The sequence below is a fragment of the Suricata suricatta genome, chromosome 9 (assembly GCF_006229205.1).
Source record: "Suricata suricatta isolate VVHF042 chromosome 9, meerkat_22Aug2017_6uvM2_HiC, whole genome shotgun sequence".
NCBI classification, from domain to species: Eukaryota; Metazoa; Chordata; class Mammalia; order Carnivora; family Herpestidae; genus Suricata; species Suricata suricatta.
In genome coordinates this window covers 136,899,338-136,911,905 of record NC_043708.1, presented here as the reverse complement: position 1 = coordinate 136,911,905, position 12,568 = coordinate 136,899,338, and the positions used below count along the sequence as shown (strand labels likewise).

Genomic DNA, 12,568 nt, shown 5'->3' with positions numbered 1-12,568 from the left:
GTAGGGCCGCGTCTGGGTGGCGAAGCCCCGCGCGCACTCACGCGCCCGCCGCCTGTGTTCGCTCCGCAGGCGATCGGCTGCACTCTCAACTGTAGCTGCCAGAGTTTCAAGCCGGGGAAGATCAACCACCGCCAGTGCGAGCAGTGCAGACACGGATGGGTGGCCCACGGTAACTATGCCTCCTCCTCCTGCCGTCTGTCCCGGGACAACGTTAAGTCCGCCCCCGGACGGGAGCCCTGGGTGCCCCGTCTCTCTGTACCTGCCATCTCTGAACCGTCACAGCTCCGTGTGACGGGCGTGGGCGGTCACTCTGCAGTGACGGCAGTGTCCTGCGCCGTCCCGTGCGGCGGCCTCCAGGATGGCCGGCTGAAACCCAGGTTGCTCGGGGAAATTAGAATTTCAGAGAAACAACTTGTTCAGCCTGAACACGTCCTGGTGAATATTTTCAGTGCGAACCTAGCCCACTCACGGTTTACGTGAGGCTTGTGTTCGGATTTAACTCGGCATCCTGTATTCCGGTCTGCCCGACCCGGGAATCCCACACCAGCTCTGGCAGTTGCTGAGTGTTGAAATGTGACTGGTGTGGCTGAAAAACGGGATTTCCAATTTGATCGAATTTAAAGACCAAAATAGTTTAATAACATACAAAGAATTCAATAAAATTAAACATGCAATAAGTTTAAGCAGCTGTGTGTAGCTGATGACTGTCATATTGGACGGCACAGATTCTGGTGGCTTAAATCGGCAGAGCCTGATGACTGGAAGTGACAGATGAGGGCACCAACCCAGATCTGTCAGATCCCCAGCCCTGGGTTCCTCATCAGCGGATCCTGTTCTTCCCAATTTTTCCATATTTTGATTATGCACCTGCTACATACATATGTCTTTACCCCTTTTCCTTGCCCCTGCCCTGCATGGGGCCGTATCTTACTCCTTGGAGATGCCACAGGGACCAAAGAAGAAGCCAGTTCATCTTATTTTCGAAATTCCCATGAATAATTCAGAGCCTGATAACTATTAAGATTGTTAATCAAGGGGCGCCCATGTGGCTCAGTTGGTTAGGCATCCAACTCTTAATTTCGGCTCAGGCCATGATCTCACAGTTTGTGAGTTTGAGCCCCACATCAGGCTCCATGCTAACAGCTCAGAGCTTGCTTGGGATCCTCTCTCTCCCTCTCTCTGTCCCCCCTACTCACACACTCTTTCTCTCTCAAAATAAATTAACTTTTTAAAATAAGATTGTTAATCATTTGCATCTTACTGGTCTTTTCTCTCAGAACACATGAACTCAGAGCTCCCACTAGCCCACCACCTGCTCAGTGTTCCTCTTAGAAGTAGGATCTTTACAGACGGAATTTTTCTTGGGTTTGATTTTTCAGCTCTGAGCAAGCTGAGGATCCCCCCTGTGTACCCCACAAGCCAGGTGGAGATTGTCCAGTCCAATGTGGTGTTTGATATCAGCAGCCTCATGCTCTATGGGACCCAGGCCATCCCTGTCCGCCTGAAAATCCTACTGGACCGGCTCTTCAGTGTGTTGAAGCAAGATGAGGTCGTCCAGATCCTCCACGCCTTGGACTGGACCCTTCAGGATTACATCCGGGGCTACGTGCTACAGGTATGGTGAGCGTGGCCCCCGACCCCCACAACATCTTCCCAAATCCATGTCCCAGTGACGTAGAAGCCACTTGCCTCTGGTGCTCCAGCCATTGGCAGCATCATTCCCTTGAATATCTTTTCTGGGGCGCCTGGGTGGCTCCATTGGTTACACATCTGACTCTTGGTTTCAGCTCAGGTCATGATCTCCCACGGTTTCATGAGTTCGAGCCCTGTGTTGGGCTCTGCGCTGACAGTGCGGGGCCTGCTTGGGATTCTCTTTTCTTTCCCTCTGTCTCTGCCCCCTCCCCTGCTCACACTATCTCTGTCTCAAAATAAATCAATAAACTTAAAAATTTTTTTTTAATATTTTTTCTAATGGCTCAAGCCCCCACCTCGTGTTCTGCAGTGCTTTCCCCCCAGATATCTGTGAAACTTCCCAATGTGGGGGCAATTACGTATTCTCCGACATGGATTTTGCTAAGTCAGCCCTCCCACAATAAAGTGTTTGCCCCATGTTACTGTCTGTAGGCCACCTACTGACACAAGGTGCTACCTGTGCCCGATTTTCTTCAGGGCATAGGGGTGAGAAAAGTAGCCCTTGTTCCCGAACCACGTGGCAGACAGCGAGGGTCCCGTGCTGCCCCACCTCGGGCCCTCCTTCTGGGCTCCAGCATCCCGTGACGTGTCCATGTTCCAGCGCCTGCTCCTTCTCTCGCTCCTCGACTCCCTCTGGTTCCCCAGTGTTCTCGTCTCTCCGCCGAGCCCTCCACCCCTTCCCCCTTCTGGTTATTTTGCAGAATAGGCTTACCTCCTTCTTGACCAGGTCATGGAGGTAGGCCTAACGTTTCATCTCCACAAGCCAAGGACATCTTTCCTGTTGCAAATTAAAGCATTTCTCTGACATATGAACCAGCTGCAGCCCTTTTCTTTCTTTGCCACTGCACTAGAAAATGTCAAAACTTCAGGGGCACCTGGGTGGCTCAGCTGGTTAGGCGTCTGACTTCGGCTCAGGTCATGATCCCATAGTTCGTAAGGTTGAGCTGTGCCTCGGGCTCTGTGCTGACAGCTCGGAGCCTGGAGCCTGCTTCGGATTCTGTATCTCCCTCTCTCTCTGCCCCTCCTCTACTCATGCTCTGCTTCTCTCTGTCTCTCAAAAGTAAATAAACATTAAAATTTTTTTTATGTTTTTATTTCTTTTTGTGAGAAAGAAAGAGAGCGAGTGCGTGAGCGAGCATACATGAACAGGGGAGGGTCAGAAAGAGAGGGAGACACAGAATCTGAAGCAGCTCCAGGCTCTGAGCTAACTGACAGCACGGAGCCTGATGTGGGGCTCGAACTCACGAACTGTGAGATCATGACCTGAGCAGAAGCCAGATGCTCAACTGACTGAGCCACCCAGGTGCCCCTAAAAAAATTTTTTTAAACAAAATGTCAAAATTTCAATGAATATTGAATATACTTCTTGGGGGATGAATAGATGAAGATACTTCCAAGACTAACAAGCACGTCGGTCTCCTCCAGGCAGGCCATGTCATTAAAACAAACACTTAACACCATTTATCATCCTGAACCTTCTTCCAGTGAAACCTCACACGGCAGGTAAATTATCCCCATTTTCCACTTAAAAAGCCAGACGCTCCAAGTGCCCTAAATTGTGGCCAAGGTCACTCAGGTTGTATGTGGCCGACCTAGGATTTGAACCCATTTCTTTTGAACCCTGCTGCCCCCAATATTCCTCGGGAGACACGTTTGCTCACCTCGGTGCAGGACCCCCAGCAGGCTCAAAGCAACCTTTTATGTAGAGTAGCATTATGATCTTACATTATGACATAGATCAATATTTAATGATCTTAATAATCTTGCTTTCTAGTGTTAGGATTAAAAATATGGAATCAATTACCTTGAACCTCTAGTGCATCAAAAATTTATGATGTTACATCCCTCATCATCTTCAAAACTCTTCCATGCATTGTGAAAAATCTCAGTAGGCCATCAAATACATGTTCTGTGATAAAATATTTATTATAGTTTTGGGAAAAGTTAGGCCTTGCTAGAGTTGGAAAGATCTCCAACACTCCAGTGTAATTAAAGCTCTGCTTTGCAAACACGGCCAGTAGATCAATATAGGTTCATTTGCTTTCTGATGTGAGTTGCTTGGGAAGATTATTAAACTCGAAGCAGAATAAATACGGGAGCCGTGTTAGGCCTGATGGCTCTGGCTATACTTTTCAGAGAAGTTACCGTTGTTCAAATGATACATATTTTAATTTTCATGGGGGGAAATTATTATGCCTAATGCAAGACAGCCAACTGGTTTGAGATAAGATGGAAAATAATCACCTGATTTCCCTCAGGCTCGAGTCATCTAACTTTCCGTCTCTCTTCTGGACTGCTGCTTATGATTTGCGCGGCTTATTCGCCCAGAGTTTCTGGCCTAGGAGAGCAGCGTGAGTGGGGGCCGGACTCCACGGGCCCCACACCCGTCCGGAGGGCCTTTTGTCATCCAGTGTGTACCGGGGCTCCCTGCGGCGCTCATGGGGGGCCCTGACCGCGCGGCTCCTTCTAGAGAAGGCGGGGGCGGTAAAATTAATTGCACTTTTTAATTCCGGTTCAGGACGCGTCGGGGAAGGTGCTGGACCACTGGAGTATCATGAGCAGCGAGGAGGAGGTGGCCACCTTGCAGCAGTTCCTTCGCTTCGGGGAAACCAAGTCCATCGTGGAGCTCATGGCAATCCAAGAGAAAGACGAGCCGCCCGTCGTTGTCCCGCCGGCGGCGGCGAACGTGGACATCAGGGCCTTCATCGAGAGCTGCGGGCACAGGGGCGCCAGCCTCCCCGCCGCTGTGGACAAGGGGAACCCCGGCAGCCTGCACCCCTTCGAGAACCTCATCAACAACATGACCTTCATGCTGCCTTTCCAGTTCTTCAACCCCGTGCCGCCCACGCTGATCGGGTCTCTGCCCGAGCAGTACGTGCTGGAGCAGGGGCAGGACCCAAGTCAGGACCCCACACGGGACATCCACGGGCCCTTCCCCGGCCCTGGCTTCGTGACTTCCGGCTCCACGCCATTTCCGGGGGAGAAAGAGGCGTATCTGAACTGTCCGGAAACTACGGCGAGAAAGGAGGACCACGCCCACCTGAGTGACTCCAGCGCGTACAGCGTCCTCACGAAGCTGGAAAGGACCCAGCTGTCCCCCGAGGCCAAGGTGAAGTCCGAGAGGAACAGCCTGGGCACGAAGAAGGGCCGCGTGTTCTGCACGGCGTGCGAGAAGACCTTCTACGACAAGGGCACGCTCAAGATCCACTACAACGCCGTCCACCTGAAGATCAAGCACAAGTGCACCATCGAGGGCTGTAACATGGTCTTCAGCTCCCTCCGGAGCCGCAACCGCCACAGCGCCAACCCCAACCCCCGGCTGCACATGCCCATGAATAGAAACAACAGGGACAAAGATCTGCGCAACAGCCTGAGCCTGGCCGCCCCCGACGGTTACCAACGCCCCGGCTTCCTGGCCACCCCCGCCGACTGCAGGCCCCTGCCCGGCTTCGCCAGCGCCGGGGAGGCCCCCGGGGGCCAGCCGGCCTTCCCGAGCATTGGGCAGAACGGGGTGCTTTTCCCCAACCTAAAGACAGTCCAGCCGGTCCTCCCTTTCTACCGCAGCCCGGCCACGCCGGCGGAGCTGGCCAACACGCCCGGGGTGCTGCCGTCCCTGCCCCTCCTGTCTTCCTCCATCCCGGAGCAGCTGGTTCTGAGCGAGGGGCTGCCGGACGCCCTCCCCAAGAAGAAATCCCGCAAGTCCAGCATGCCCATCAAGATCGAGAAGGAGGCCGTGGGGCTCGCGGAGGAAAGGAGGCAGGTGCCCAGCTCAGACGAGGACAGGCCCCTGCGGGCGGCCAGCGGAGATGAGCCGGAGGCCTGCAGCCCGCAGTCAGACGGAGCCCCCGGAGACCAGGACACTCGGTCAGGAGGCCTGGGGGGGCCTCTCCCCGGAGGAGAGAGGGGCTGCCGTCGAGACTCGGGGACCGAGGCCAGCGGAGCCACGGGCAGGAGCCCCGAGCAGGCCCCGCGGCGCTCAGAGAGGGGCGCCGAGCCCGAGGAGAAGCGGGCGCCGACCATGGTGCTGCGGGAGCCGGACTCCGGTGGCCGTGACCTTCGTCCGACGCCTGGGGCGGAGCCCTGCGCGCCCCTGCCCGACTGCGTCCGGCTGCAGCAGCGCCTGCTGGCCGGCGGGCTCTTCGGCGCCCTGGCCAGCAGGGGCGTGGCTTTCCCGTGTTTCGAAGATTCTAAAGAACTGGACGTTGCGGGCCAGCAGGCATCAGGCAGGCAGAAGGAAGAACACCGCTTCGAGTGCGACATCTGCAAGAAGACCTTTAAGAACGCTTGCGGTGTGAAAATGCACCACAAGAACATGCACGCCAGAGAGAGCCATGCGTGCACCGTGGAGGGCTGCCGGGCCACCTTCCCCTCCCGCCGGAGCCGAGACCGGTAAGACGCCCGCTGTGAGCCTGTCTCCCAAGGCACTGGGTCTGCTTTTTCTTTCCTTTATACCTATTGTCAGGTTGGTCTCCCCACAACCCCCAGTGCTCATCCCAACGTGCCCTCTCAATGCCCATCACCCCCTTCCCCTCTCCCCCACCCCCATCAGCCCTCAGTTTGTTCTCAGTGTTTCAGAGTCTCCTATGGTTTGCCTCCCTCCTTCTCCCCCACTATTTTCCCCCTTCCCCTCCCCCATGGGCCTCTGTTAAGTTACTCCTGTTCCACTTATGAGTGACAACATATGGTATCTGTCCTTCTCTGCCTGACTTATTTCACTTAGCGTGACACCCTCGAGGTCCATCCACTTTCCTACAAATGGCCAGATTTCGTTCTTTCTCATTGCCACGTAATACTCCATTGTATAGATAAACCACATCTTCTAGATCCACTCATCCGGTGATGGACATTTAGGCTCTTTCCATGATTTGGCTATTGTTGACAGTGCTGCTATGAACATTGGGGTGCCTGTAAGGCACTCATTCTTAAGCTTTCCAGTGCATCTGAATCACCTGGAGGGTTGTTAAGACACATCCTTCTGCATCCTGCCCATTGAATTTCTGCTTCAGCAGGTGGAAGGGGGTGGGGGAGGGCCGAGAGTTTGCGTTTCTGAGTTCCCAGGGGATTACCCCTCTTGCTGTTGCAGGGACCACAGTTTGAGAAACCCTGTTCTTTTGATCCACATTCCTGAATTTTCAGTTCCAAATCTAACCACACTTGGCTGCAAAACCTGATCTGAAATAACGTGAGGCTGTTAGTAATCTTTTTTTTAAATTTCCCTAGGTGTGGATTTTTTAATTCTGTGTTCCATACTGAAATACTAATGGATTTATTACGGGGACATGAACAAAATATTACAGCAAATGCAGTCACTCTGCCCTTCTAAAGTCTGAGCGGTGTGAATTCAGAAACACATCTGGCCCAAATAGTTCGGGGCAAAGAATCGAGAGTTGGTCTCACGTGAGGCAGGGTGCGGGGGGAGGGGACTTACAACCCTCAATGTAACTTCCCAAACTTGTCTGGTTTTCATTTTATCATGTGAAGCCCATTGGACGAAATATTTTCTTCTATGTCTATTTAACCAGCTATGTTCATAAAAAGGAATAACTGCATGGTTGAAGGTTTTTAAATTATTTTTTAAGTTTGTTTATTTTGAGAGAGAAAGAGTGCACACACAAGCAGGCAAGGGGCAGAGAGAGAGGAAGAGAGAGAACCCCCCCTCAAGTGACATGGGGCTCAGTCGAAGTCATGAACCGTGAGATCATGACCTGAGCCGAAATCAAGAGTCAGACGCTTCACCAACGGAGCCCCCCAGGCTCCTCGAAGATTTTTAAATTATTCAGATATCAAAGAACAAAGGCGCTTAGCAGGTTACTTCGGGGTCTGTGATGCTGGTTGAAAAGGGAGAGTCTCTGGGTGCTGGGTGTTCTGAGCCGCACACAGCGTCAGCCTGTCTGCAAGGCGCCAGGTACGGAGCGGATCTATCTCATCCCTCCGGGACGCAGCCCTGACATTCCCGCCTGGCGTGTGTTTTTCTTCATGAACTTGAGTCCCGTAACCACCCCCCCGCCACTTTCCTCCCCAGCCTGTGACGGGAAGCTGGTGCGTCACCAGGAGGTGACCCCAGGAGGCTTTAAGGAAAAGACTAACTCTCTGATAAATGCTAAAGGGTTCGCAGGATGTTACCGTGTTAGGTCTGCTCAGAGAAGCCTGACTTAAAGCAGTTCCGCATCGCCGCTACTTTCGTGTGAAGCGTGACCCCTGATTTCCTGAAGGGGGGAAGGTCCAAGGATGCCCACATGGTCCCGGATCGGGCTCATGAGAACATGCTCGCCTTGAGCGAGGGGGATAGAGCATGAGCGGTAGGAGGTAAAATTCCCGTTTCGGTCGCTGGCATGTTGAACCTCCAGGAGGAGGCTTTGGGCATGAAAAGGCTGTTCTGTTGAAGAAAAGATAGTCCTGCCAGGCAGATTGTCCTTGATATTTATGATCGTGTCCTGGCCTACAGTGCCCCCCCCTCCAGGGAAGCAACTTGAATTCTACATTTAAACTACTAATTCTAGTGGTCTAGAACCAGGAAGGCATTTTCCTAGAATCTGATTAAGATGGCGCCTTTTTTTTATGTGATTTATTTATTTTGAGACAGCGAGAGCAGGCAGGAGGAGGGAGGGTCAGACAGAGAAGGAGGGAGAGAGAGAGTCGCATTTGGGCCACGCTGTCAGCACAGAGTCTGACGCAAAGCTCGATCTCATAAACTGTGAGAACATGACCTGAACTGAAATCAAGAGTCGGATGCTTCACCAACTGAGCCCCCTGGGAGCTCCCCCGAAGTGGCACCATTTTAGAAGGACCATGTGGGCAGGCCTGGGGCCTTCCGGGGATCAGAGATGGGAACTCTGTGGTCAGGATCACTTTCTTCCCTTCTCGGAGCCACTACGAGTTCAGTCACTAGGGTCCCTCAGGAAAGGGCTGGAACATCACCCTGGATGCTTCTGTCACCAAAAAAATTTTGTTCAAGAACCTTCCGTGAGGTGCTGTGGACCCAGTCACTGCTCACGAAGGCTCGTGGGAAAGACACGCCAGTAAATAGGCAATTTCTGCTCACTGCAGGGACTGCTCTCATGTGAGAGATACAGGCTGCTGTGGGCACATAGTGGGGCCACTGAACTAGATTCTGTGAGAAGCTAGGGAAGGCTTCCTGGAAGAGGGCGCATGACGGGAACAGCAGCTCTTAGTTTGGTCTCAGAACCCCTTCCCAAATTCTTAAAACCTGGGGGCCCTCAAGAGCAGTTGTCTAGTTGGGTGTAGAAGTATCAACGTTCACTGCGTTAGAAATTAAAACTAAAAAAAAATAAGTATTTCATCCCTTAAAGTAATAAACCTATTATATGTTTAATAAACCTATTATATGTTAACATATGCATAGCATTTAATGAAAACTAAGTCCATTTTCTAGAACAAAAACGCAGTGAGAAGAGTGACTTTGTTTTCACGTTTTTGCACATCTCTGTAACGTCTGGCTTAGCAGAAAACAGCTGGCCTCTTACATCACCCTGTTCCAAGACCACATGTCACGTAGCCTCTGGGAAACCACGGTCTGCTTGTGAAGGAGCGACGGTGAAAAAGACAAATCCTGTCATGACAGATCATGTCTTAGTTTCCTAATGAAATGAGTTTTGGCTTCAGGGTACCACTAGGGGTGCCCAGACCACACTTTGAGAACCACTAGTCTAAGGAGACAGAAACCGGGGAGGGGTGGGAAGGGGGGATAGGGAAGGAAGCGTCAGGGAACATGCGCACACACACACACACACACACACACACACACGCACTTGCACACACACACGTGTGCACACACACAGCCAGCAGGCACCGCGTCCGCAATCCTGGCAGCAGGAAGCTGGCACATGGTCCAGAGGGCTTTGCACTGTGGTAGTGACTGGTCCGAGCACACAGGAAGTGCTCCCAGCCCTCGGAGGCTTTGGGAGAAGGTTGAAGGATCCCATGCTTCCACTCTCGGTGTCCGTGGGCGCGCTCGGGCTGACGGCTCGTTACGGCCGAGACCTTCCCGTGCAAGGTGCCCAGGAGCGTGTCTGTCTGACTTGTTTTTAACCGCTTTTCTGTCCCGGGACCTACGTGTCAATCTAGTGTCTGGTTTTCTGCAGACACATCCCTGCCCCTTCGGCCCAGAACACTGACATAATCACAGGGCAGCCCTGCAGTTGGTAAGGCTTGCGTACAGGGCGGGCAATCTGAGGCTGCCGTTCTGAGGACGTCCGGAAAAAGAAAGTGTGAGGGATAGAGGGAGGGAGTCACACAGCAAATTTTATACGTTTTTTGAAATACGATTAAGTTTCCATCCATGTCCCCACCACCACCACCACCACCGCCACGTCTTTGGAGGTTTTGGAAAGAAAATTCAACTCGTCGTTATTTTGGTGAGGTTTTTCCCAGTGTGGCCCTGTCACGCATTCTCACCTGTCCTGGTAAGGGAGGCTCTTTTGCCTTCTGGGAACCACGGTCCTGTCACCTGGAAGACTGCCCCTGCGGTCAAGGCTGCTTTTGCGGGTTAGCAGGGGCGCTCTGGGCCAGGCCGACACGGATTGACAAGTTTTGTCTAAATGATATTGTTCGAGTTAGCATGTGTCATAATGGATGCTCATTATCCACCCTTGAGGACTAATCACTGGCTAGCGGGTTGGTGGGATATTCATGCTGCATTTGCAAAACACCTGTCTGGCTTACAGTGCCACGTTGCAAACATGAACTGAACTTAGCGTCCTCCCTCCCTCCTGCCCTGTCTCTCTTGCACACAATTTCCTGCCAGTGAGGTCTGCTCACCTGTGGAACTTCTGTGCTGACAGATCTGTCAATGCCAGAGGCCCCAACGCAAGCCACACGGAAACTTAAGTTTCTAGTAGGCACGTTGAGAAAGCACGAAAGACACAGGAGAGGCGAGTTTTCACAATGTCCTTCATTTCATTCTGCCCATCTGACATCTTGTCATTTCTGCGTGTGTCACAGCCACATTTCGGGACCTCCGTGGTCACAAATGAGCAAGCTATCATACAGGACAGTACAGCTCTGGAAGACATTTCTTGGTTTCTTTGAAATAAAGTCCTCCACATCAGGCGCCTGGATGGCCTCTGACTTAGGCTCAGGTCATGACCTCATGGTTTGTGGGTTCGAGCCCCATGTCAGGTTCTGTGCTGACAGCTAGCTCAGAGCCTGGAGCCTGCTTCAGATTCTGTGTCTCCCTCTCTCTCTCTCTGCCCCTCCCCAACTTGTGCTCTGTCTCCGTCTCAAAATTAAATAAACATTAAAAAAAATATTTTTAGTAAAGTCCTCTGCTTAATTCCTTATTGGAACCAGTTTTCTCTGGGATTCCCCTGGTCGCAGGGTCCCAGGTAAATTGGCCTAATTGAAGTAGTCCAGCCATTCTCTGTAGATGAGGTTCCGGAAGGTACGTGTCCATCACAGAGTGGAAGTTAAGAAGGTCTACGTATTCCAAGACTCCAGGCTGTGGGCTTTCCTGCTCTGTGCTAGCTTCTGATGGCTGGTGGACGGCACTGGGCCAGCGCATTTCACCCCTCCCCCCTTCTTGTCACTTCTGCGCCATGAGTGTTTTGTGCTATCCTCCTCGTGTCTCCACTTGGAATGTTGACTGTTTTTCACAACAGCCCAACCCATTGCTAACCGTATTTTCACTCTTGTAGACACAGTTCAAACCTAAATCTCCACCAAAAAGTGTTGAGCCCGGAAGCGTTGGCGAGCCCTGAAGACCATTTCCATGCAGCCTACCTTCTGAAAGATGTGGCCAAGGAACCCTATCAGGATGTGGCTTTCACCCCGCAAGCCTCCCAGACATCTGTCATCTTCAAGGGAACGAGTCGGATGGGCCGTCTGGTCTACCCCATAACCCAAGTCCACAGCGCCGGTCTGGAGAGCTACAACTCAGGCCCACCGAGCGAAGGCACCATCTTGGATTTGAGCACTACCTCGAGCGTCAAGTCTGAGAGCAGCAGCCATTCCTCCTGGGACTCAGACGGGGCAAGCGAGGAGGGCACCGTGCTCATGGAGGACAGCGAGGAGGAATACCCCCTCTGCGTCCTGATGGAGAAGGCCGACCAGGGCCTCGCCAGCCTGCCTTCCGGGCTGCCCATCACGTGTCACCTCTGCCAAAAGACATACAGTAACAAAGGGACCTTCAGGGCCCATTACAAAACTGTGCACCTCCGCCAGCTGCACAAGTGCAAAGTTCCGGGCTGCAACACCATGTTCTCCTCTGTCCGCAGCCGGAACAGACACAGCCAGAACCCCAACCTGCACAAGAGCCTGGCCCCCTCCCCAAGCCATCTGCAGTGACAGGGTGGCAGAGCAGGTGTGCAGGGCTGAGCATGTGGGTCAGAATTCAGGAATACGGTAGTCCAAAGAAGCGTCTCTAGTTTTAACACCGCTTGGGGCAAGCCCAGCGGAGACGTCCTTGAGTTGACTTTCTAGTCTTCTGCGGCAGGATGAGCAAAAAGACCAGCCTTGGAGGACGTCAGCCTTGGGGCAGACGTTAAGGTCCTGTTATTTCTCGGAGCCCAAGAGGCTGTTCCCGGACCAAAACTTGCAGAAACACAGCTTTCCCCACATCTGTTTACACATTCCGTGGGAGAGCTCCGGGTCCCCAGAGCGACAATAGGGGCCCAGGACCTTGGGGTAGCTTGAGGTTGGGCTCTGCACGGGTGTCAAGGGTCAGTTGAGGGTCCCGGGGAAGCAGACTGTCCCCACCGGTCAGGACCAGTCCCCAAAGATCGCATCTTTCAGTTCCTGCTTCAATGAGTCTGCCGTCCAGACTCCGGTTCCGGGGGGGGGGGGGGGGGGGGTGACTTTTTGAGACCCTGCCTCCATCTGGAGGGGAGAATGGCTTTTATCCCCCCTTCAGGGGTCTCAT

General features: G+C 52.9%; 1 protein-coding gene across 1 annotated transcript in view; it reads left to right on the top strand.

Annotated features, from left to right (window-relative positions):
• BNC1 (basonuclin 1) overlaps positions 1-12,484 on the top strand; it is a 36,420-nt gene extending 23,936 nt beyond the window's left edge. Inside the window, exons 4-7 of the mRNA XM_029952308.1 lie at positions 70-169; positions 1,380-1,615; positions 4,211-6,081; positions 11,346-12,484. Coding sequence (XP_029808168.1) covers positions 70-169; positions 1,380-1,615; positions 4,211-6,081; positions 11,346-11,994 — 2,856 coding nt within the window. The 3' untranslated portion in view covers positions 11,995-12,484. The remainder of the gene's footprint in view (positions 1-69; positions 170-1,379; positions 1,616-4,210; positions 6,082-11,345) is intronic.
• The last annotated feature ends 84 nt before the right edge of the window (positions 12,485-12,568 follow it).